Source organism: Copadichromis virginalis, linkage group LG16 (assembly GCF_057382275.1).
Source record: "Copadichromis virginalis isolate Kocher_CV1m ecotype Utaka linkage group LG16, C_Virginalis_male_GT1.1, whole genome shotgun sequence".
Lineage (NCBI taxonomy): Eukaryota > Metazoa > Chordata > Actinopteri > Cichliformes > Cichlidae > Copadichromis > Copadichromis virginalis.
The window spans coordinates 31,311,801-31,337,776 of NC_140633.1; the positions used below are offsets into that span (position 1 = coordinate 31,311,801).

General features: G+C 39.7%; 1 protein-coding gene across 1 annotated transcript in view; it reads left to right on the top strand.

Moving 5' to 3' along the window:
• The window catches only part of thsd7ba (thrombospondin, type I, domain containing 7Ba), a 196,946-nt gene that overhangs the window by 130,753 nt on the left and 40,217 nt on the right, over positions 1-25,976 (top strand). Inside the window, exons 14-16 of the mRNA XM_085434400.1 lie at positions 6,078-6,269; positions 17,384-17,650; positions 18,170-18,348. Of these exons, the coding sequence (XP_085290526.1) occupies positions 6,078-6,269; positions 17,384-17,650; positions 18,170-18,348 (638 nt within the window). The remainder of the gene's footprint in view (positions 1-6,077; positions 6,270-17,383; positions 17,651-18,169; positions 18,349-25,976) is intronic.

Sequence of the window (25,976 nt, forward strand, 5' to 3'; positions counted from 1 at the left end):
AAGCCGACAGCTCGCTGACTGATCTGTCGGCAGGTCCGCGCTTTGTTTTCACCCCGTTTTTGCGCCGATTCTAAAGCTGTTAGTTTTATCTCTCTCCAAACAATATTGACTGAACCAGCAGCAAAAGAAGATCCAAACTGCGCTTCACATAAACATCATCATGAATTCCCTAACTGTTTTGCTTCCACCACGATAAAATCGCACGTCATGCACAGCCCTCTCTCTCTCTTTCTCTCTCTCTGTACTTCAAGAACAGTTTCCCGTCTAAAAATCTGTTTTCTGTATTATTCGCTTGCTTGTTATGCACAAGTCTACTGTTGTTTACAGCGCAGTCGGCCGCTGTTTTTTTTTTTTTTTGTTTCATTTTACATACTTCCGAAAAGAAAACCTAATTTCTGCCGTTCAATACTGAATAAATTTAAACTTTTTAAAATTATGCAAAATGCAAAACGTTAGCCGTGTCTCTAATAAAACCGCTGTAACGTCAGAGGTAACGTTCATATGTTGATTAATGGTTTTCTTTCGTTTTTGATGTACTGCAGAATATTTTTTATAAAATCCCAGGCCAGGAAAACCACCTTCATGTTTTTATGTGTTTTATCTTCAGCTACTTTGACACAAAGGCATCTGCTGTGATGCTCACACCTTTGATAAAGTCTTGCGTGTGTCAGCTTCCTTTTTTTAAATACAAAAATATGTAAATGTACTGATCTGAATTATAATATTTCTGACTGTCAAAATTCCCCATAATCAAATCGAATTGAATTGAATCGAATCGTGGAACAAACCGATTCTGGACCTTAGTGAGACAGCTGCATTACTTAACAATATATTAGCCTCAGCATAAGTCAAAATTTAGAATAGCGGGAGACGTGCATTATCCTGGTTATTTTTTTGGCATATGTGCTTTTTGTCTTTTTTTAGCAAAGAAAAATATCTTAAAATCATCAATAAAACCAGGGAGAGAAGGCTTAGCGTTCCTCCATTTAGCACAATGGATATGATATTTACTCAAAAGTATTGTTAAGATATTCATTGTGTGTACTCATGTTGTACAGTGTTTAACTGCATTATGGTTACTGTGGTTTAACAGAGACAGTATTTTAGTTGCCACCACAAGGAGGCCCTGTTTCATTGTAAGAGCACGGATGCTGCGTCATCACGCCCCTAAGAAAAAAAAAAAGTATACCACAACGAAAATGGCACCCATGAGAAAAGTTTTGCCGCATGTTGATGAGGAATAAAGTTCCCAAAAATATTAAGGACATTTTTGCCTCCGTCGTCATTTTCCTTCGAGTTGATCGCTGTCGATGCTGCAATACTCAACAAGTATGATGATGTTAATAATGTCTGAGACATCCAATGCTAGATGATCCATATAAAAAAAATTATGATGTAATTCAAACAGTGGCACATCATTAATATTTAGGGAAATCCAATTTTTTAAGTTGTACCAAATACATTGTGTGATAGGGCATAGGAAAAAAAAAAGATGTTCTAGGGTTTCATTTTCATCAGTACAAAAAGAACACTGATCCACCTCAAAGCCAAATCTCTTTTTTTTAGAAATTCTGCCACAGTATTAGTTTTGTTTAAAGTGTGTTTCTTTAACTTTAGGTAGAATAGGCTATTTCATAAATTTTTAGTATGCTTTATCCAGTGTATATGAAATAACTAAATTAGAACCATGCCATGTAACCATTCTGTTGTAACTATGAAATATTTTGTCTTTGAAGAAACTACTAACAAATTTCTTATTGCATTTTTATCAAACAGCTGACATTGCCCTAGCAATAAATTTGGGAGCACTGATGAGAAATTATTGTATATCATAAAAATTTTAATCAAATGAAGCAGAGGCAGTGGGACCAGTTCACAAAATTTGTTATATTCTCTTTGAGAACAGTTTAGACAATATTTTTCTGAAAAGTCTGTGTAACTTAGAATGACACCGTTATCATCCAACAAATCTGTTATGAATATAATATTTTTGTTCAAACCAGTCACTCTTGAAAATTGATTTTTGATTAAGTGTTATTACCCTATTATTCCATAAGGTTGAATTATGGGGAGAAGTTGAAAATCTCATTTTCCCAAAAATGCAACGTCTGTTTTGGAAAGTTTGATATCTTTATGGGGATTTTATTTGCCGCAAAATCACATTTCAAAATAAAGTCTAATCCTGTATACTATTTTATTAAACAAGAATCATGGGATGTGGAGCTAAGTAGAGTCTGGCTGTGACAGACAAGATTTTAACCATTTAATTCTAAGGGTGCCAACCATAAATTCCAATTCTGGAGTTTTGATACCACCTTTATTGTATCCCTTCACAAGCTGAGATCTTTCTATGTAATGGGTTTTATTCCTCCACAAAAATTCGAACACATTTCTATTTATGGTTTTCATGGTATTTATCGTTTTTTTTATTTTTATATCATTTACGTGGCGCAAAAAAGGTTGGGGACTGCTGTACTAGCAGGTTGCTGAGTAGAAATCCTTGTAGTGTTTTGAAATATACCACTTTTTCCATCAGTTTCCTTGTCAGGAAACAACTTCCTGTTCAGCAGAAATGCCTCTGGTTTCAGTGGTGTGTGTGAGAGCATTTCAGTAGTGTGTGTGAGAGCGTTTCAGTTGTGTGTGTGAGAGCGTTTCAGTAGTGTGTGTGAGAGCGTTTCAGTAGTGTGTGTGAGAGCGTTTCAGTAGTGTGTGTGAGAGCGTTTCAGTGGTGTGTGTGAGAGCTAAAATTTCAGTAGTGTGTGTGTGAGAGCGTTTCATTAATAATGTCCCTTACGGCACCTCATACAATATGACAAGCCTCTTGAAAGCATACCTTCTATAAATGGCACTCCAACATACCTTTCTAAGTATCTATATAATCAGAGATGATCCTTGTCATTTGCTGGGATGCCTTGACAAAAAGTAACCACTTGTAAGGGGAGATGATGAGATGATGCGGGTGTAGGCAACCAGAGCCTGAAAGAAACATGGATAGACTAGATGGCCCCAAGTCAAAACAAGATGACAACGAGATAGTATTCTTAATAAGAAGCTTCTGGGGATCACATAGTTGGGTTTTCAGTGAGACTAGCTAAAAGACAAGACATAAAAAAAATGTATTTTTCAATATATTCTCACGTCTTAAGTGTTTGATGGCTTACAGAATTAACCTATAGACAAACATGCAGGCTTTTGTATAGCTATGCATTTGACCATTACGTAAATGCACTATAACAACAGCTACCATCCTCCTTGTGCTGCCTGTGCAGAAGCTTTGTATGTAAATGACCATCCCACGCCTTTTCAGCAGACATGTAGAAACCAAACAGTTTTTGTCAGAGGGCAAAATTTAAAAGTCAAATACAAATCAATACAATGGATTAAAGGCATGTTTGTAGATCAGTGAATCCTCAAAGACTCGGAGGTCTTGCGGGAGGAGAAGTTCCCCTCACTGGCAACAATAATTTATTTAAATCCCAGAGTGACAGTGCAAAGTATTTGAACATTATAATGCCCTGTGCAGTTTGTTTGTTTATCTACGAGGATTCCTTTTTCAAGGTGTCAAAGTCCATTCAACCTTTCCTTCACAGTTAACAGAACCTGGCGAAGCTAAAAATGTTCCTCTGCCTTCCATCAGCCAGCAAACTCGAGCCAATATGTCCACAGGCATTGTTTTGTTTTTTTAACTTCATTTTCTTTGTGTGTTTTTTTTTTAAATTTATTTAAAACTCTACACATAGTACTATTTTTATGCAGCTACTTTGTGTGCAGTGTCTGAAAAATGTGTTTCATGAATCTGGGAGGGACAAATCATTCCTTTTATCAACCAGTAGATGTGTTGATTATTGTAATTCAGATGTTTTATTTACTTTGTTTTATTGTTTTGTTTTTACAGTTTTTGCCCGTTGCTTGAACACTATAAACCCATGCTTAGACTAAAGTAACACAACGTGAAGCTGTTGTTACCATACCTCAAACACATGTACCCCTACCTTAAACAAAAGCGCTGCTTTGCACCCCAGTACCAATTATGCAACACACCTACTCCCTCATGCAACACACATGGTCCTGCATGCTACACTCTATTTCATACATAAGACACTTCGCTCACAAAATGAAATCTCAGGGTGCCATTCGGAAAACACATGTATCCAAAATACAAAACACATCGGGTAATTGCAACCACTCAAATACACACCTGAAGGCACCTACTTGCAAAACCGAACACCAATTAGCCAACTACAAAAAGCCCTCAGCGTAGCCATTCCAAGAACTTTGCAAGCATGGATGGAGGGAGAGCAAGAGGATATTTAGCCCGGTGCCTAGCGGGAGAGGACATTGCTTGCGATGTTGATGAGGTCCTGTGGCCAGACCCCAACAGACGGCGGGATCCATGAGCCCACTTATGCACAATTGTCATGGTTTTTTGTGTTTACAGTATAGTGTTTTTTCTATTGCAGTACTATTGTGTTGTTGTTGTTTTATTTGCTGTACCTGTATTCATGGTACTGCAATGTACAGTATTGAGTAGGTCTATTTGCGTTTATGGTTGTTTGGAAATGTGTCTCCTGTAAATGTGCCTTCTGAATAAACAATGGGAATCAAGGACTGCAGTGTTTTATGTTCAGCAGACTAGTGTGTTCCCCCTGATCTGTGAGTGTTTGCATATGGTGCAGGTATGTGTCATTTTGTCAACAGAGTTACATTTTGACAAAGGAATGTTAGGTTTTGACAGCAGAGTTTAGGTTTTGGGAGTAGAGTTCCAATTTGGCACAGATGTGAATAGTATATTTCCCAGTGTTGTGTCATGTGTACTTGTGTGTACAGTTTTGGCACAGCGAGCGGGGTTTTGCAAAATGTGTTCAAGCAGTGGGCAAAAACTGTAAATCTGGGTAGTGTTTCAATTATTATGCTATTTGATTTGCAAAAGCACGTATCACACAATCTATTTCTTTTACGTTATTTAAATGTCATGCATGCATTTCTAACAAATGGATGTGCTTTCTTCCATAATATGTTCCCTTTGTAGATTAGATAATTAGGTGTATAACTAACTGTCTATAAAATATCAATATTCCTGCAACATTTGTCTAAATATATTTATTGATACACCATTTAACTCATGCTAACGTGCTAACTTGGCCTTTACCCAAAGGAATGGAAACTATTATTTTTGGTAAGCCATTAACCTGCCTGCAGGTTAGGATTGGGCATTTTCAGTGAAAAGTACTTGATTTATTACTATGTGATCCTGATATGCTAAAGCATTGCTAATATTAAACCTGTTAAGCATCAAAATGTTAACGTTACTGTTAATTGAGCATGTTGAAACATGTTTGTTTAAAGTAAAATACAGTCTCACAGTACAGCTTTTAAAAACTCATTCTGATCTATCCCTTATATTGATTGTTCCTTTTGCTCTTGACCTTTGATGATGCCAGCTGTTGCATTTTCTGAAAAAGACACCTCTTACATCTTCCATTTATTTGCATCCATTTATTTATGTCTAAAGGAAAGTAACAGGCTAGACTGTGAAATGTTTCTTCTATTCAACTGAGCGCTAGACCCACTATCAGTAAAAGAAAAAATAACACATCTGCTTTTGTTATGCAGCTAATGTAATAATTCATGGCACACCCTGGCACATATTGCTGAATTGTAATGTCTCTATCCCTGTTTGATCAGGCTCCAATAATTTCTTTTTAAAACATGTAGATCATTCTGTCAAAGCTATTAACCTTTTATGTTAAGCTTTTATTATGAATGTCCTGTTTTTATACAATAAATCATAGTTATCTAAAGAAGTCTGATAATGGTGTTGAGCTTGAAGGTTGAATTACCATTTCACTTGATGCTAACATGAAAGCTGCACCAGAATATTCTAACTATGGCTACACTGTGGAGGCATTTTCTTTCTTCAGTCCAAGCAACCTCACATAAAACTGTGAACCTTTTCTCAGGCATAGTAGGAATTTTCGAAGACTATTTTACAGTAGCGACAACTGAATTTTGGCTTGATGAAGAATGGCTTGTCATTTGTGCAATGTATAACTGAAATGGCATTCTTGTAATTGCAGGAGTCAGTTGTGTTGGGCAGAGCGGAGAGTCTGCCAATATGACAGAGTGCCTGCAATGGGCTAGTCCCTTGCCCCCTCAGATCAGAGAGTGTCGGGTGGCTTGCAAGGATGACTGCACTCTAACTGCATGGTCCAAGTTCTCTGAATGTGCTGGATGTGGCAGCTCTCGAATACGAAAGCGCTCACTTGCAGGTAAAGACTCGTTATTCACGGATTGTGAGACACACGCAATTTCAAGGCAACTGTTTAATCTTTGCTGGTAGAACAATTGGATTGTGTTCTCAGGTGAAGCATTCTCACATTGTTGTTTTATATTTTTATTGATATGACTGGTAGTCAATTTGGAAATAAATAAAAGCAGAGAGGATAAAAGCTTTTGTAATGTCTGAGCGTGTGGCAGTTTTCTTAAGTCAGAATATACCAGTTCAGACCTAATGCATATTAGTGAAAGATAAAAAAAAAACTTATGTTGTTTCACTTTTACATTAAATTACAAAATTAATGAACCTTTTTATGTCCTTCTGCATTTACTTCAAACTAATGAGTCTTGTTTATTTATTCATATTCTATTACTGCAGATGGTAAAAAAAATTCTTTTGTAAAATTTGAGTAGAACACTGCCAACTTTTGACCAACTTCTACAGCTTTTTATTGTTTTGTTTTTATTTTAACTAATTGTTAATTACAAAGTTATAGTTTAAAAGAGTAGAACAACTTTGAAATCTGAAAAAAAAATGAAAACAAATGAACTATGCCAAGATCTCAGCTTGTGTGGCAAATTTTCTGCCTTTAATATAAGTATGAATGATGTCCTGAAGTCTTTATTTGCTACAGGTGTGTTGTTTGTGCTTAAAATCTCATTAGAACATTGACAGCAATCAAAATATATGTAGCTTGCCAGCGTACACCTACACGCACACTATACTGCCAAAAACATTCCAAAAAACTCATCCATTCAAATTCAGATGTCCCAATCACTTCCATGGCCACAGGTGTATAACATCTAAGCATCTAGGCACACAGACTGTTTCTACAAACATTTGCAACAGCTGACATTTGCTCTCAGGAGCTCAGTGAATTCCAGTGTGGTACCATGACAGGATGCCACCTGTGGAACTGGAAAGTCCAGTTGTGCAATTTTCTCACTACTAATTATTCCACCATCCATTATTACTGTTATTATAACAAAGTGGAAGTGAATGGGAATGACAGCAACTCAGTTATGAAGTGATACACCAAGTAAAATCACAGAGTGGGGTTAAGAGATACTGGTGTGTAGAGATGTCGCAAACTTTCTGCACAATGAGTCACTACAGACCTCCAAACTTCATGTGGCCATCATATTACCTCAAGAAACAGTCTGTAAAAAGCTTCATGTAATGACTTTCCATGGCAGAGCAGCTGCATCCAAGACTTACATCACCAAACACAATGCAAAGTGTCAGATAGTGTAAAGCACGCCGACACTGGAATATAGAGCAGTAGACATGTGTTCTCTGGAGTGACAAATGCTTCTCCATCTGGCAATCCGATGGATGAGTCTGAGCTTGGTAGTTGCCAGGAGAACGGTACTTGTCTGACTTTATTGTGCCAGTTGCGAAGTTTGGTGGACGGGGTTGTTGGGCTGATCTTTTAGCTTCAATGAAAGGAACTATTAATGCTTCAGCATATCAAGACATTTTGGACAATTTTATGCTCCCAACTTTATGTGAGCAGTTTGGGGATGGTCTCTTCCTGTTCCAACATTGCTGTGCGCCAGTGCACAAAGCAAGGTCTGTAAAGACATGGATGAATGAGTTTGGTGTGGAAGAATCTGACTGGCCTGCACAGAATCCTGACTTCAGCATCTTTGAGATGTGGCCCTAAGAGACTGTCACCCAGGTTTTCTCATCCAACATCAGGGCTCACAAATGCACTTCTGGATGAATGGTCAAAAATTCCCATAAACACACTCCTAAACCTTGTGGAAAGCTTTCCCAGAAGAGTTGAAGCTGTTATAGCTGCAAAGGCTGGGCCGACATCAAATTAAACCCCATGGATTAATTTGATGTCAATTGTGTTAAGGCTGACTAGTGAGTACTTTTGGCAGTACAGTGTATTACTCAGTGATACTAAAATTTACTAAACAAATATAGCATTTTAAATGTATTTATGAAGAAATGTACAATACTGTAAAAACTCAAATGTGTTTTTCCAGCACTTTGTTACAGTGTGACTTCACACAGTTCCTGTAGTTTAATATCACGTCTAAATTTGATCCCTCACAGCTTGTAGTCTCTTATTTTAGTACAGATGGCAAAATCTGAATTACATGCTGTGGTTTCAGACCAGGCAGGATACTATTTGTCTACATTAATATTTTATCTGTTGCTGGAGGGGTTGCAGTAAACATGTCCTGTCTCCTTCTATATTGCTCTTATAATCCACCACATGAAATCAAGCTTAGCTCATGGGGAAGTGTGTTAGCATAACTGTCTGTTCATAGCAGTCAGAACATGTGAATATTTCAATTCACTTGTGTCTTTATCACTTTTTATCACCAAATTTATCTGGACATTTGATTGGAAATGATCCTACTTTCTTTACCAAGTGTAAGGATAAAGAAGTTTGTAAACTACAGCATACAGTCATTGCAGCCGGTGTTATCCTTTTTAACGTTGGTATTAGATTGGTCAGTCATCCAATAGTCAAGGTGTCTGTATGCCTATAGGTACCAGGGCAGAAGAATTTGGATGGTTTTCAGTTGTTGGGTCTGTCTGTTTGTGCGTCTCATCATGGCAAAATCTGATCTTTGAGACAGCTACTCTAGTGGGAAGAATTTTATGTCTGTTTGTCTGGATGACAGTGAAATAATTTTCTCAGAATGATTTCAGCATTTGAAGATATTTGACAGGATACAGGTGGATAAAGGACATTAAAAGCAAGGTCGAATTTGGAAATGAGTACTAAGCAACCAGTGCTTTCAGTGTTCTCAGTGTTCTCTGTTCCCATCTAGTCAACTTTTTAAATTTTTAATGTATTTTTACTATTGTATTTTGAAGTACCTTTATCTGGTGAAGCATATACCAGCCTCATATACCAGTGGCAAGCACTATACTTGCCTGTAAACTGAACAGAGGGATTGCACATGTAGAGCTCTGCACAAAGACTCAGTGAGTGGCAGGAGAGAGGGAGAAACCGGAAAATGTATTTTATGTACTTTACGCCATGAAGCACCAAACGGTTAACCACATATTGGTATCTATGATCTAGATCACCGTAAACTATATTTAGTGGACTTAAGTAGACAAATATCATCAGAGAACTAAAATTCGTAACATGTACCTTATCTTTATCCCTACATTTCTTTCTAGGTTTGCTTTTACAAGGTTTTAATATTGCATATTATTAAAAGTAAACTAATAAAATGCATTAGCTACCTTAACAACTGCAACATTTGTATTTAAACAAACAAACAAACATAGACAATCATGTTTGGGCGGCTTCAACTTGGGCCTGCCAGGACACTAGGCTTGTAATACACTGATGGAGATCCAAGTGACAAAAGGCAATGTAAAAACTAACCTCTAATCATTACAGGTTAAACAGGGTGGAAAACTTGCAAAAGTAAATATACATTCAATAGCCACTTTATTGATTTCTAATGTAAATATGCATTTAGGCACATTGACATTGTCAAAACGACCTGCTGAAGTTTAAACATCACATTGGGGAATAAAGGTTATTGAAGTGACTTTGAATGTCGCATAGTTGCTGTTGCCACACGGGGTATTCTGACTATTTCAAAAACTGATGATCTACTGGCATTTTACCACACAACCATCTCTGGATTGCAAAAAAGGAGATCATATCCAGTGAGTGGCAGTTCCCTTGCTATTGCAGAGATCAGAGGAGAATGGCCAGACTGCTTTGGACTGACAGAAAGACAACAGTAAGCAGAAAATCATCTTTTAATGCACAACCTTCAAGCCTTGAAGGTGATGCACTACAGAAACAGAAGACGACACCAGGTCCCTTTCCTGTCAGCTGCAATAGTAAAATAAGACTACAATCTCATGGTATACTGTAGCTGACAAGTTTGCACAGTAGAAGATTGGCCGCATGTTGCCTGGTCTAATGAGTTCTGCTGCAACATTTTTATAGGTAGCATCAGAATTTGGCATAAGCAACATGAAAGTATGGGTCCATTCTGGCTTGTATAAACAGTTCAGGCTGGTGGTGTAATGTGTAAAGGTCTGGGGTATATTTTCCCAACACCCTTTGGGCCTCAGGTAACAACTGAGCATCATTCAAAAGCCATAGCCTACCTTGGTATTGTTGCTGACCATGTCCATCCCTTTAAGACCACTGTGTATCCATCCCTTAAAGACCGATGCCTCCTCTATAGGGATAACACTCCATGTCACAAAGCTCAAATCATCTCAAAGTGATTTTTTTCTAACATGGCAGTGAGTTTCCTGTACTCCACTGGCCTCCACATTCTCCAGATATCGATCTGACAGAGCATGTTTGGGATGTAATGGAATGGGAGATTCCCATCAGGGATGTGCAGCTGACAAATCTAAAGCAACTGTGTGACACTGTCATTATGGACCAAAATCTCTGAGTAACATCTCCAGCATCTCGTTGAATCTGTGCCACATAGAACTAAGGTAGGTGTGAAGTCACAATGGGAGATCAAACCAGTAGTAGCAAGATCTATCTATGAATGAAGTGGCTGGTGGGTATAATTCTCTATTTAGAATAAAAGCTGTTTGTAAAGCTCTGTATACATTATTTTTCATATTTTAGTTCGTACCATTCCACTTATGTTCACAAACAGGCTGTGCTTGAAAGGAGAAAGGCATAAAACGAACAGCCATACCCACTGTTTACTGTTCTGTCAGCTTCTGAACACTTACCCTGCCCTCTGTCTTATATACTAAAGGACACAAACATGTTGTTTTAAGTAGCAGATTTAATTTATTACACCTCTGACTTTATATATCACATGCTTCAAAAATAGCAATCCATTTCAATTAGATGGGAGTGTATATGACACTCCACATTGAGGCAGCATCGGCTCAGTTGTTAGAACTGTTACTTTAAAAACTGTCCATAGGGAGGCTGATGCCTCTCTGTGAGGAATTTGCATGTTCACCCAGTATAGGTTTCTTGCAGGTGCTGTAATTCCCAAACGTCTAAACACATGCTGAATAGGTGTGAATGTCTGTTTCTATCACTATGATGGTATACGATCCACCAGTATACTGCATACTGAACACCACCATTATCTTTTGCTGAGTGTTTTTGGGACATCTCACATTATCATTTTACTCATTTCCATTTGGCTGCCTGGTTGTGAATAGATGTGCATCAGATTTGTTTAGTGTTTATCGTTAGCAGCATTGGTTTACCGCGTGTTGTTGAAAACATTCTGAACATATCATCTTTAACTCATGTGTCTATGAATAAATAACACCTTAATAGTAAATGCTGAAGGTCTGTTTCATACATCAGTAAAATACTGAAAAATTGAACCCGTTATAAAAAATAACTCTAGGGAATGATAATATTCTAGTTTTAAATACACCAATGTCTTAATAATATAAATGTTAATAGGGAAAATAATTATCGTTATGCCGCTGTAAACTGAATCAGTCAGAATTTAACTTGGGTGAAAAAAATCTTTTAGAAAATCATCATTTTTTTAAGCACTTTCCTTTTAAGTGCTCAGTAGTAGCTGGTGCTATATTTTCCAGGAGAATGAGTGGTGAATGAGTATTCAAACATTACCTTCTGTGAATTATTTCCCCCACTTATCCGAGAGCAGTGTTTGTGCAAGTATCCTGAAGACCTTAAATGGTAAATGGCCTGTATTTATATAGCGCTTTACTAGTCCCTAAGGACCCCAAAGCGCTTTACATATCCAGTCATCCACCCATTCACGCACACATTCACACACTGGTGATGGCAAGCTACATTGTAGCCACAGCCACCCTGGGGCGCACTGACAGAGGCGAGGCTGCCGGACACTGGCGCCACCGGGCCCTCTGACCACCACCAGTAGGCAACGGGTGAAGTGTCTTGCCCAAGGACACAACGACCGAGACTGTCCAAGCCGGGGCTCGAACCGGCAACCTTCCGATTACAAGGTGAACTCCCAACTCTTGAGCCACGATCGCCCTTAACTGCATTTCAATGATTTAGCCGGCATTGTTAGTGTGCATTTCACAACCGCTCTGACTCTGAGTAGCTCCTGTGTATCATTTTAGACAGGCGTTTATTGAAATATGCTCGCTCCGATGGTCAATGGCTATCTAGAAGCTGATTTCATTCCATAATTTTTCTTTTGTATTTTTTCTTCTTTGTGAGTTTTTATGATTTTAATGTTAAGAAGTAGTTTCTTTGCAAAGCTGACCTGACTTTTTATGTTTAATGGGTAAAATTTTTGATTGCTAAGTGATGGGTTTGAAAAGTCTTTAAAAGTCCACTCAAACTGCGAAGAAGTGTGTTGGTAAAATGTTTTAATGAAGTGGGCTGGAATTCAAAAGGACAAAATTTGTAGGATTTATTACACACTCTGGGGTAACATAACAAAAGTTTTAATATTATGCCGCTAGAGAGCCAGACAACAAATTGAACAGTCAGACTTTTTCATTCATGACAACTGTTACTCAGCCACTGTAGGACTGATGACATGAATAATTCACTTTAAGTGTTGCAACTTGAGGAAGTTAATATTATATGTAAGAATATAAAGTCTATCAGTCAAGCTATATAGCAGCTTTAACACATATTGAATTTTTTGTAATTCATTGTAATGCACTCTTATTGTATTGTACAAACACTTTATTTCTTAGGTTTGCTTTGAAAAAATATCAAGAATAAAGAGTCAGAGCATTTTAGTCAAAATCAGTGTGAAAAAATATAATATATTCTCAGTGTTTATGGTGACATTTAAAAAACAAACGTACGTAAGCCATGAATCAATTCAACCTTTTGAAATATACATAAACCAATCAGTAAATATTAAGAAAATACTTTATCTCACAAGCCAAATTCATGTATTTTTTAAAGACAGGTGCAGATGAAATAGGGGAGCATGGCTCAGCCTCAACAATGGAACAGCCATCGTTCTTTAACAGTTGGGTGTCAGAACATACAAAGATATGCATTCACATCCAAATGCTTGGCAGTATTGTTCGATAATTCTGCATAATATTATGGCTTTAAAGAAGCATCAGGTTATGACACATTATATATGGAAGATTTAGAGGAAAAATCTCTATACAAAATACATAATATTAAAATAAGCTAGATATTGCACTCTTTGTGTTGCCTGCAGATCTTTAACTAGTAATTTGCCTGCAAAGTCAAGTTGCCAGTGAAGTGATATTGCACTGGCACTTTTCAATCAACCACCAGCAGTGGCATAGATTGAACAGATTGTTGGTGAATTGCACTGTGACAGCAGTGGGTTCACACTCGATAAGGAATGTTTGCAATCAAATCATGTTACGAAACAGATGGACTGCTCACTGACTGGGCACACGGGGAGCTAAAGACACCCAGGATCCACAAAATAAACAGAGGTGCACAGGCATAGCAGGATTAGTACAACCACAGTGCAACTCTTTTACCAGGTTGTGAGTGTTTGTGAGCTCTCCATTTGGCTCGGGTCAAGGAGTTCTGTTATAGTGCTTTCATTTTACAGTGCACGAGGTGTTTACTTTAATTGTAACAATAACGTAGCAATTTGCTTATTCTTGGGGGAATGCAATTCATTAAAGTGTTGAATGGTTCTATTCATGTGGGACTAACAGGATTTATTTTAACCAAACAACAAGAAAATAACCACCTCAAAAGCAGTACTGCATAAACCTACAAATAATACAATGCCATCTGTTCTTTGTACAGCAGGTTACATTGAATTTTCTTCCTTTTAAAGCAAGACGTTTAAATTAGGTTTCTTTTTTCCATGACTCTGAATTGAATGAGTGAAAGAAAATTGATGTATAAATATATATTGAAAAAAAACTCATCATGTTAATCACTAAAAAGTCTCCTGATAGTTTTTGAGGAATCCTTTTTTGCTTGGAGGTGCTATTACAGTACATTTGTGTGTAATAGACAACAGCACATAAGGTAAACATGTCATACTACACCAGGAAACTGAAGTAATCTCAGTACACTTTGTAGGTTATTAGACTTAAGTGGCTATTAGAAAAAAGTACAGAGGGTCTCTGCTTTCTGAATCCACACTTAGAGGCAGCTCTTCGGGGCAGGCTCTAATTTTAAAAACTAGCAGTCTCAAGTAAATTTGCACTTTGACAGAGAGTGGAGCCTGTTCATCTTTATATATATAACCAGAATTATTTTGGGTCAATGTCTGTATCTCTTCAAGTCTATGAGGCTTTACTGTAAAGCATTAAAATCACCTGGAAAGGAAAGCAGTGATAGACATTACACACCTTAGCAACATGTCTTCAGATATCATCATACTGTCACAGCACACACATTGTTTTGCTAAATACGCTGTCAATGTTGCTATAGTAATGTATCTGTCTCTACATAATACAAACACTCAGTTGCTTGAGTGGCAGCCAATTTGTTCTTTTATTAGTTTGTTCCTTTATTCTGTATTTCTGTGGAGCACTTTATAATGCTGGTTTTGTGCTATACAGAAATCATTGTTATTATTGTTATTATTACTTTAACGTGGAGGTAAACATGATTGCAATATAGTGTTTTTTCAATTTCAGCATAGTCAGTTTAACAGTGCATTTAATCTGGCAGAAGGGATTCACATTTGCAGATCTGATGTATTATTAAACAGAGTTTGGAGATTCTCTGGTAAAAAAAAAAAAAACAGCAACCCCTAAACATATTAATTTTACACACAGTATACCCCAAACCTAAGGGACACACAAAATGATATTAATATTAATGTAATAAGCAACACACAAAACAATGTCAGGGACTCATTATGACCTAAATTGCATTTTTATTTTCATTTTGAATGGCAAGAAGATGAAATATAAAGATATGTAACCGTTTTGTCTTCCATTTGCTTGAATTGTCCCTTTATAGTCTTTGAGGTGTGTGGGTGGGGGGCAGTGGGCTTGTCAACTTAAATTTTTCTCTAGTACTGACGAGTACATGAAGAGGTGACAACAGAGGGGACTGTTTAATCTATTTCTTTATTTTAACTGATGCATCACTGAAAGCAGGATATTTATAGGTGTTATGTTATCATATGACACAGCAGACAATCTATCATAAGGTAGACTTCTGAGGGGCTGGGCAGCTTGACAGGTTGTATCTGTTGCCAGTCCAGATATTGAAAGTGGCATTTCCAGCCACTGTATTACTATTGTTGTTTTAAATAACATTAAATAACATTAAATAACTGTGAAAATACTCATGCTCAATCCACTGTATATCGCTTAACCCATGTACTAATACCCAGTGATAAAGACGGATGATAGTGTAAAATGTTTTCAGTTAAATCCTCTTTCATTTCTTAGACTCATTTTGGTGCCACAATCTCTATTAAAAGAAGCCGTACCAGAACTTGGCAACCCATAAGATGCGCTGTGTTCTGTGGATTGTAAGTAAGCATGCTGTAAAAAAGGAAAAAATAAATAAATAATTAAATTGTTGGAGTACAATTAAAAAAAGCTTGCCAAAAGGCAAATTTATAAAAATGATTATGTGATATAAAACAAGAAGAGACAGGCTGAAGGAAGGTAGGCATTCCAAACACAATTACAGCACTTAATCGCAATGTAACAGCTGAGCAGAACATTACAGATTAATGATATAACTAATGTGTCTGTGCAGCTTTGTCCACCCATTTCTCCACTATTGTCAACCCTTTGAATCAAAGACTCTGCACTTTTGATCATTATTAATAATAAACAGCAACCACTAAGTGCTGGTGAGAAATCATGGTTGTAAAAGAATGAGAGGGAATAAATGCCCATTACCAGAACACATTCAAGAGATTTTTAAATGACAGATCTTTCTGTGTTCCCTGCTCGGTGGGAGAACACTGCAATGCTGCAGCACTTTTTATCCTTCCTGCTCCTCACGGTAGCACACAGTGCACGAATGTGCTATATTCAACGATGGTGCATTTACTTACAAATGAGCTGCAACAGGTTATAAATATAGAAATTATGTTTTAGCTGAATGGAACAATAATCTTATTTGTATTGTCCATTTTAATATTGTCTAAGTAGTATGGTAAAGCAATTCTAGTCAAGTCTAACCTTCGCTGTAGCTGTAGAGTCATAACACAGACACTAAGCATGCACCATTTCCCCAAGGGGTTTAAAATAAATGGAGAAATTAAGCAATAATACATTTGCGAACAGCACCAATTATACAATGAGGTTTTTTGGGCGTCACACGACAAAGGGAACAAATAAGTGTTTTTTGTTGGTTATGATTTTATTTGTTTTTTGTTTTTTTACTGCCTCTGGGTTTTTTTTACTGCCTCGGCTGTGTTTCTTCTAAAGGAAGTCAACAAACATAAACTAGAATCGCAAAAGATGACCTACTGAGTAAATTGGTTTACATCCAGCCTCGCAGCAGTTTGTGGTATATAATGGGAAAAGCCTGCCATTTGACTGCAGTATTTTGTGGTGGAATCACTCGTAAGAGGAAAGAAATGTAGTATTATACAAATATATTTCAATAAATACTACATAATAGCGTTTGATAACTATACAATAAAACACAGCTACTGTCACTCCATGTTAACACCTTATGCTCTATTATTGTATGATGGCAGATTTAACAGTTGGTTACATTGTCTTAGTTCATCTTTAGAGAATATACTGTATTTCTGCACATAACTATGATTTGGGCTTAAATGTGAGTGAGAATAATGAAACTTTAAGCCAGCTTCTAAAGCAATTCACTGCCTTGCGGAGTCAGCTAAGGCTCAAATACAAGTCTCTTAAGAGTAGAGATGGTGGATTTAAGAGAGCAAGCGAACTTGCAATGTGCCTGTAAGTGTCTCACAGTTATAATGGTGCAAATTAGCAATTTACACTCAGCTAATAGCTACACTGGTTATTTAGTTTTCTCACCTGCTGACTTTGTAAATTTATTAACATAAATACATTCTGTTACATTTAATGAACACTTTTTAATTACTGTAACTGCTGTTTATGTTAAACAATACACCTTATTATACATTCATCTCTCAAGACTCTTATCTAATGTGGAAAAAAGCTGTCCTCGTGTCCTATTACAAAACATGTTCTGCCCATCCAGTTCAGTAATTTTGCATTGTTTGTCCATCTTCTGCTTAGGTCGTAGCAAAAAAAAGGAAACCTGCTTGAATAAGGAGTTGCACCCGCTGGAGGAGACAGAGACATGTCCTTGTGATGAGTTTTTGTCCCAGCCCTGTGGGAACTGGTCTGCTTGCATACTCCCTGATCCTTCGGTCTTGGGATCATCACAGGGCTGGATGAGCCATCGAGAGGTGAAGGATTGTGGCCAAGGTCTGCGCTACAGGGCTGTTGCCTGCATTAACCAGCAGGAGAACCTGGTTAGCCCTTCACTCTGTACAGAGTCAGGTAGGACTAATTGAGATATGCCTACAAATTACACATTTTAGCTAAAAATAATGAGTATCCTTCATAAACATACAACATTGTATTAGATACATGCAACATAGATTATATCTCTAATTTATTTCACTATATATAGTAAATTGATGATGAAATTTGATGAGAGTATGAGCAATTTAACTTTTAATGTGAAAGAAAAATGTCAGTGACTAAAACACAACTGTAAGTCTTTGTCCTATATGGTCGTTTCCTTGTGTCGTGAAGCCTTGCTGTGTAAGTCTAGCTAAAAACCAAACGCAGAGAACAACAATTTTTTTAACACACTGTAAAAAGCTTATACAGCATAGGAATTAAATGCTCATTAGTCAGTTTATTAGCCCTCGGTCTCACGGTGGGTAAGTCCAGGGTCTGGGGTAACACTCACCAGTAGCGTGACTGTCTGACATAATTAATGTGATCTGCACTGCAGCTGCAGACCAAGTCTGAATCATCCCTGCCCATTCTGTCTGCCAATTTAAATTCCAGGCTACATTGTGGAGGTTTGCCACATCCCTTGCCCCATAGACTGCAAGCTCAGTGACTGGTCAGCTTGGTCCCCCTGCAGTGCATCCTGTGGCAGCGGGTTAAAGATCAGGTCTAAGTGGCTGAGAGAGAAAGCTTTCAATGGAGGACGACCATGTCCCAAACTGGATTTAAAGAACCAGGTAAGGCTAGCACCAGTGTAGTATATAGAATCCAATACAAGAGGAAAAAGCAAATATTGAAAGGTAACTGTTTGTTATGAATCTGTCCTCAAAGTGGAATTCGTATTCACTTGTTGCTTGATCTTTATTAATATTTATTAATAACAGTTAAAATTTTCAGGGAGAAATTTACACAAGGAGACACAGTAAAACCACACAGAAATGTGCTCATCAGCTCTTTTGCTGCTTATTTAAGTTCCTTTTTCTCAGACTTGGTCATTTTCAGGGATAATACAGTTTTCAATTCTGTTTTATTTATGTAGGTCCAAATCATAACAACAGTCATCTCAGGCACTTTATAAGGTAAAAACACTACAATAATAGAGAAAAACACCAACAATTAAACAACCCCCTTTGAGCAAGCACGTGTCAACAGTGGGAAGGAAAACCTCTTTTTTTTAACAGGAAGAAACTTCCGACACAACTAGGCTCAGGGAGGAGCAGCCATCTACTTGACTGGTTGGAGGTGATGGGAAGAAGACAGAAGAAAAGACAGACTGTGAAAGAGAGCCAGAGATTAATAATAACAAATAATGGAAGTCACGTGTACTTCTGCAGTACATGCAACACAGAATTATGCTAAATGTGGAAACAAATACCGTCTTAGTGCTAATAGTGTTCTCCTTGCTGTACGCAGGCACACACTATCTTATACAGGAAACATTTGTACGGTGCATGCTGCAGTTTCCATGTGTGTTTGACACATCTCATTTAGGCTTTTAGGATACCTTTGATGAATTCTGCTCACATTTCAATGACAAGGTTTATTACCCTTTAGGCAGAGGGACTCAGGGGTGATCAGTTCATTGTCTGGTGTTTTGAGTCGCCAAATCAATGGCCTTGCAAGACACGCCCTTTCCTTGACATAAAAATGGAAGAAAATTAAGTAACAAAAAAAGAAAGAATAGAGAGGAGGGAAGTGGACAGATGGGAGCTTTTGATATTCCATAGTCAGGTTTTTTTGCACAGCCCTGAATATTTTGTGACAGCACATCTCTCGTGGGGTCACGGTTTAAAGAGGGGAAGTGTTTTATGAATGCTGCCTCTATGCCTGAATGGGCTTGAAAGGACACTTTAGTTTGTAGAGGTCAGTATGGAGATGAGGCATGGCTGTGTGAAAAATATTCTAATGTGTTCTAGTGGAGATTTGTGTACAGATGGTTAAGTGCCCACTAACAATGTCTATATGGCCCCTGTTGTAATGCCCTGTAATAACCCTCAACACCTAAATTGGAGCTCACTGTTGCCCATGTTCTCATGGATTTATCCAGACTGTGGAGTGGGGCTCATTGTTAACATTGCTAAATTGGACATTTAAAGTGAAGTACATCTGTCCAAAGTGTGGGTGGAGAGATACTCTAACCTAGGTGCTAGTTCTGTAGGCATAGAGCTGCGAGGGTGCTTCCTCCTGTTATGTCAAATGAGGAAACTTCTAAATGGTCTCAACAAGATGTCAAAGAAAGATTTATCCTCTGGTTTATCCTTGCTTTGTCCTAAAGTAACTATTGTCCATTGCTCTCTATTTTTACATTTGTAAAAATGTAGTTAATGTCTGTTAGGAGTATTTCACGACAACGAAAATTCTCAATCCTAATTGGTCTCTCCTCTTTCACAAACACTTGCTCTCCTGTCGCTGACTCTGAACTGTGAATCGCTGTAGCCAAACTCTAGCCTCACACCTACCAGCAGATGTTTCCCCTTGAGCCCCAGCCAGAAGTGATTGGCTCGACAGTTATAAAATTTACAGCATGCCACAAATCATCTTCTTGTCACACGGCTGAGTGAGCGCAAAAGATAGGGGGAGAGATAGAGAAAGGAAGAGCCAGAGCAAGAAGGAAAACGAAAGCGAGAGAGAGAGAGCCACCATGGAAATAATGAGCAATAATGGCTACAATGTCAAAAAGGCTGTGCAGAAGCTGCTCTGTAAAGTAAACTCAAAAGTGTGCTGTTAATGAGCAAGCCCATATGTATGTATATATTTTCTTTTTTTTTTTTTGTACTGATAAATGAATGACCATGAACAAGTTAATCATGATGAATAATGCATGCATCACTCTCACTGAAAAAAGTCCCCAAGCTGTGGTGTACAAGTGGGAAATGAGTAAGTAAAGAATTAACTTCATGTTGAAGAATACTAAAAACTCGGCACTCTTGTTTGCACTTTGATAAACGCCACCCCTAAACAGCAGTTGTTCAGTCACAACTAGCCAATGTTTTTGATTTTATCCATGTATGGATCCAGCTGTAACACTGACTGTATATAAATCATAGCAAAACTATGTTTAGATTAATTAGAGATAGACCAAAATGTGAACATTCATGGGCGCATATCCATCTTTCTATCATTAGTATGTACCTAACATCCAAGGTCAAGTTGAGTATAATTTCAGTTACAGGTTACCAAAAAAAGCGAGTATATCTGTGTAAAACTCATTAACTGAAATAATGCAAGTTAGTCCTCATCCAGCACAATGGGACACATTCCATCTCCCAAATCGACCCACCCATCCCAAAGTGAGTTGTGGTGGGTCATTTGCTCGGACAGTCCCAGTGGATAAGACCTAGGCCACTCCTGTCAGCTAGCAGCTATCAACAGGATATTGAGTCTACAATTCACCACTGATAAGAAGATCTTCTAAAAGAAAACTGGAAAGATCTTGTCTGGTCTAATGAGTCTTAATTTTTGCTGCAGCATTTGGACGGTAAAACAGGGATCTACCTCAGACTGCTGGTGGTGGTGTAATGATGTGGGGGATATTTTCTTGACAAACCATAGGCTATGGATCATGTCTTTGTGTTCACTGTATTCAATTGACCTCCGGAGTCACCAGATGTCAATCCAATAGAGTGTCTCTGGGATGTGGTGGAATATTCAAATTCAAATTCAAATTTTATTTGTCACATACACAGTCATACACAGTATGATATGCAGTGAAATGCTTACACAATTGCTCGTGACCTACAGAAACAGAAAAAAAGGCTATGAATAAGATAGGAAATAAATATGAAAATTAAAAAGGGTCAATTTAACTAGGAAGGAATAAAATAAAATATAAAAATTGAAGTTAAAAATGAAACAACTGTACAACAACAAATTAGAATGAAGGGTAAATTTAACTGGGAAAGAATAAGATAAAATATATAAATTAAAGTTGAAAATAAAATAACTGTACAACAAAATACACAATACACAAATACACAGTATAGAAATATATAAGGATGTATGAAGAAATATAAATATAAATATATATTTATAGCTCCTCCTCAGTCTCTCTATGTTGGTCTTCAGGGAGCGGAATCGCTTTCCTGACCTCAGCAGAGAGAACAGTCCATTGTTGGGATGGCTGAGGTCCTTCACGATCTTCCTGGCCTTGGTCCAGCACCGCCTGCTGTAGATTGAGTGCAGGTCAGGGAGCTCGGAGCGGATGGTGCGCTCAGCTGATCGCACAACCCTCTGTAGAGCTCGTCTGTCCTGCATGGTGCTGTTCCCGAACCAGGTTAAGATGTTTCCCGTCAGGATGCTCTCTATGGTGCACGAGTAAAAGTTCTTGAGCACCTTGGAGGGCAGTCGGAAGTCTCTCAAGCGTCTGAGGTGGTAAAGATGCTGTCGGGCCTTTTTCACCACAGTGTTGATGTGACAGGACCAAGACGGGTCCTGCATGATGTGAACTCCGAGGTATTTGAAGCTGTCCACTCTCTCCACTGGGCACTCGTTGATGACGGGGGTCCGGTAGTTCCTCTCCTGCTTAGTGCTGAAGTCCACTATCAACTCCTTTGTCTTACTGATGTTTAGAAGGAGGTTGTTCTCTGGCACCAGTTCTCCAGATTCCTAATCTCCTTCAGGTAGGCCATCTCGTTGTTATCAGAGATCAGGCCCACCACGACGGTGTCGTCAGCAAACTTAATGATGATGGTGGAGCTGGTAGTGGCTACACCAGGAGAATAGGAGAATCACATCATAAATGTGAAACCAGCAAATCTGTAGCAACTGCAAGATGCTGTCAATATCTGCCAAAATTTAACTACCTTGCCAAATCTATGCCAAAAGGCCTCCAACCAAATATCATGTATACTGTAATGAAGTACATATCTAAAATCTTTTGTTGACGTTATTGTTTTAAACCATAGCCAACCTTCATTTTTGATAACAGCTATCATGAACCGGTGTTTTAGAAATGACCACAAACAAGAAAAAATTCGTTTTTACATTGTCAACATAGCTTGTGTAACTTTTTGCCATGCAAAATATGGTATTATATATATATATATATATATATAACTAAACACCCAGCACGCCCCTGCGGGCGGTTTATCCTTCAAGCTCGGGTCCTCTACCAGAGGCCTGGGAGCTTGAGGGTCCTGCGCAGTATCTTAGCTGTTCCCAGGACTGCGCTCTTCTGGACAGAGATCTCCGATGTTTTTCCCGGGATCTGCTGGAGCCACTCGCCTAGCTTGGGAGTCACCGCACCTAGTGCTCCGATTACCACGGGGACCACCGTTACCTTCACCCTCCACATCCTCTCGAGCTCTTCTCTGAGCCCTTGGTATTTCTCCAGCTTCTCGTGTTCCTTCTTCCTGATATTGCTGTCATTCGGAACCGCTACATCGATCACTACGGCCGTCTTCTTCTGTTTGTCTACCACCACTATGTCCGGTTGGTTAGCCACCACCATTTTGTCCGTCTGTATCTGGAAGTCCCACAGGATCTTAGCTCGGTCATTCTCCACCACCCTTGGGGGCATCTCCCATTTTGACCTCGGGACTTCTAGGTTATACTCGGCACAGATGTTCCTGTACACTATGCCGGCCACTTGGTTATGGCGTTCCATGTATGCCTTGCCTGCTAGCATCTTGCACCCTGCTGTTATGTGCTGGATTGTCTCTGGGGCATCTTTACACAGCCTGCACCTGGGGTCTTGCCTGGTGTGATAGACCCCAGCCTCTATGGATCTTGTACTCAGAGCTTGTTCTTGTGCTGCCATGATTAGTGCCTCTGTGCTGTCTTTCAGTCCAGCTTTGTCCAGCCACTGGTAGGATTTCTGGATATCAGCCACCTCCTCTATCTGCCGGTGGTACATACCGTGCAGGGGCCTGTCCTTCCATGATGGTTCCTCGTCTCCCTCCTCTTTCTTGGGTTTCTGCTGCCTGAGGTATTCACTGAGCACTCGGTCAGTTGGGGCCATCTTCCCAATGTATTCTTGGATGTTCCTTGTCTCATCCTGGACTGTGGTGCTGACACTCACCAGTCCCCGGCCCCCTTCCTTCCGCTTAGCGTACAGCCTCAGGGTGCTGGACTTGGGGTGAAACCCTCCATGCATGGTCAGGAGCTTTCTTGTCTTTATGTCAGTGGCTTCTATCTCCTCCTTTGGCCAGCTTATTACCCCAGCAGGGTACCTGATCACGGGCAGGGCGTATGTGTTGATGGCCCGGATCTTGTTCTTACCATTCAGCTGACTCCTCAGGACTTGCCTGACCCTCTGCAGGTACTTGGTGGTTGCAGCCTTTCTAGCGGCCTCTTCATGGTTCCCATTTGCCTGCGGGATTCCCAGGTACTTGTAACTGTCCTCTATGTCTGCAATGTTGCCTTCTGGTAGTTCAATCCCCTCAGTTCTGACTACCTTCCCTCTCTTTGTTACCATCCGACTACACTTCTCCAGTCCGAACGACATTCCAATGTCATTGCTGTATAGCCTGGTAGTGTGGATCAGTGAATCGATGTCTCGTTCACTCTTGGCATACAGCTTGATGTCATCCATGTACAGGAGGTGGCTGACAACTGCTCCGTTCTGTAGTCGGTATCCGTAGCCAGTCTTGTTAATGATTTCACTGAGGGGGTTCAGGCCTATGCAGAACAGCAGTGGGGACAGAGCATCTCCTTGGTAGATCCCGCACTTGATGGTAACTTGTGCTATGGGCTTGGAGTTGGCCTCTAGTGTTGTACGCCACATCCCCATTGAGTTCCTGATGAAGGCTCTTAGGGTCCCATTGATCTTGTACAATTCTAGGCATTCCAGTATCCAGCTGTGGGGCATTGAGTCATAGGCCTTCTTGTAATCAATCCAGGCAGTGCACAGGTTGGTCAGTCTGGTCTTGCAGTCTCGGCTGATTGTTCTGTCTACCAGTAGCTGGTGTTTTGCACCTCTGGTATTCTTGCCAATTCCTTTCTGTGTCCCGCTCATGTATTGACCCATGTGCCTGTTCATCTTAGCCGATATGATGCCTGACAGGAGCTTCCATGTAGTACTGAGGCAGGTTATTGGTCGGTAGTTGGAGGGGACCGGTCCCTTCTTGGGGTCCTTGGGGATCAGGACCGTCCGCCCTTCAGTTAGCCATTCCGGGTGTCTTTCGTTAACTAGCAGCTGGTTCATTTGTGCTGCCAGACGCTCGTGGAGTGCAGTCAGCTTCTTCAGCCAGTAGGCGTGAACCATGTCGGGCCCTGGTGCTGTCCAACTCTTCATACTGGAGACCCTTTCTTGGATATCTGCCACTGTGATGGTTACTGGACCCTGTTCAGGGAGGTCGCTGTGGTCTGCCCTCAGATCCTCTAGCCACTGAGCATTGCCGTTATGGGTTGCATCCTTCTCCCATATGCTCTTCCAGTATTGCTCCGTCTCCAGCCTTGGTGGTGCTGTTCTCTTATTGTTCCCTTGCCACTGAGAGTACACCTTTGCTGGTTCTGTGGAGAACAGCTGGTTTATTCTCCTGCCTTCTATCGCTCTGGTGTACCTCCTCAAGCGGCTGGCCAAGGCTGTGAGTCTTTGCTTGGCAGTTTCCAAGGCCTCAGGTATGGACAACTTGCTGTATTTCTTAGGCACCTTATTTGTCGCACCTTTCTGCAACTCCGTTAGTTGGCTAACCTCCCTCCGTGCTACTTTGATCTTGCCCTCTAGCCTCCTTCTCCATGGAGGGTACTGCCCCTTGTGGCTGTTCAACTTGTAGCCAAGCATCTCACTGATGCCGTATTGTAGATCAGCTTGTTAGTGTCAGTAATCGTGGTTGTAGGTATTGCCCGTAGTGCTGCATTAACATCATCTAGCAGACCTTCTGAGGGTACTTCACGTAATCTTGGTAACCGGCTACGGGGGATCCAGGTTTCAAGCTTGGCCATGATCCTATTTTTCAGGTCAGTTCCTCTCGCACTCAACGATCCTTCTCCTATCGCACTTGGGGCTATGTACCCAATCTCGGGTGGGGGTGATGATATCTCCCCCCTGACCTGGCGTCCTGACTCCTCCTTGCCGTAGCATTTGTGTTGTACCTCGTCAATCTCTAGCTGTGAGAGCAGTCCCTTCTTTCGAATGTTGGAACACTGAGCTACTAGTTGTTTCGCCGTCATTGTGGATGTTGGGTATCGAAGAATCCATAGGTCCCTCATCCTATTCATGTAGCCCCTTCCGCCGGGGTTACTTGCGTAGTAGCATTCCAACAACGCCCTGTTTTCGTCCCTTGCCCACCGATGCCTTCTTGTTCCAGTAGCCCACTTTTCGTCAGGGTGCCCTGGTTCCTCAACACCTGACGCGGACCTTGTTGATCCGGGCGACGTCCGAGCCGGCATGCCTTCATATTTATCTGTCTCGCTCATGTCTGCG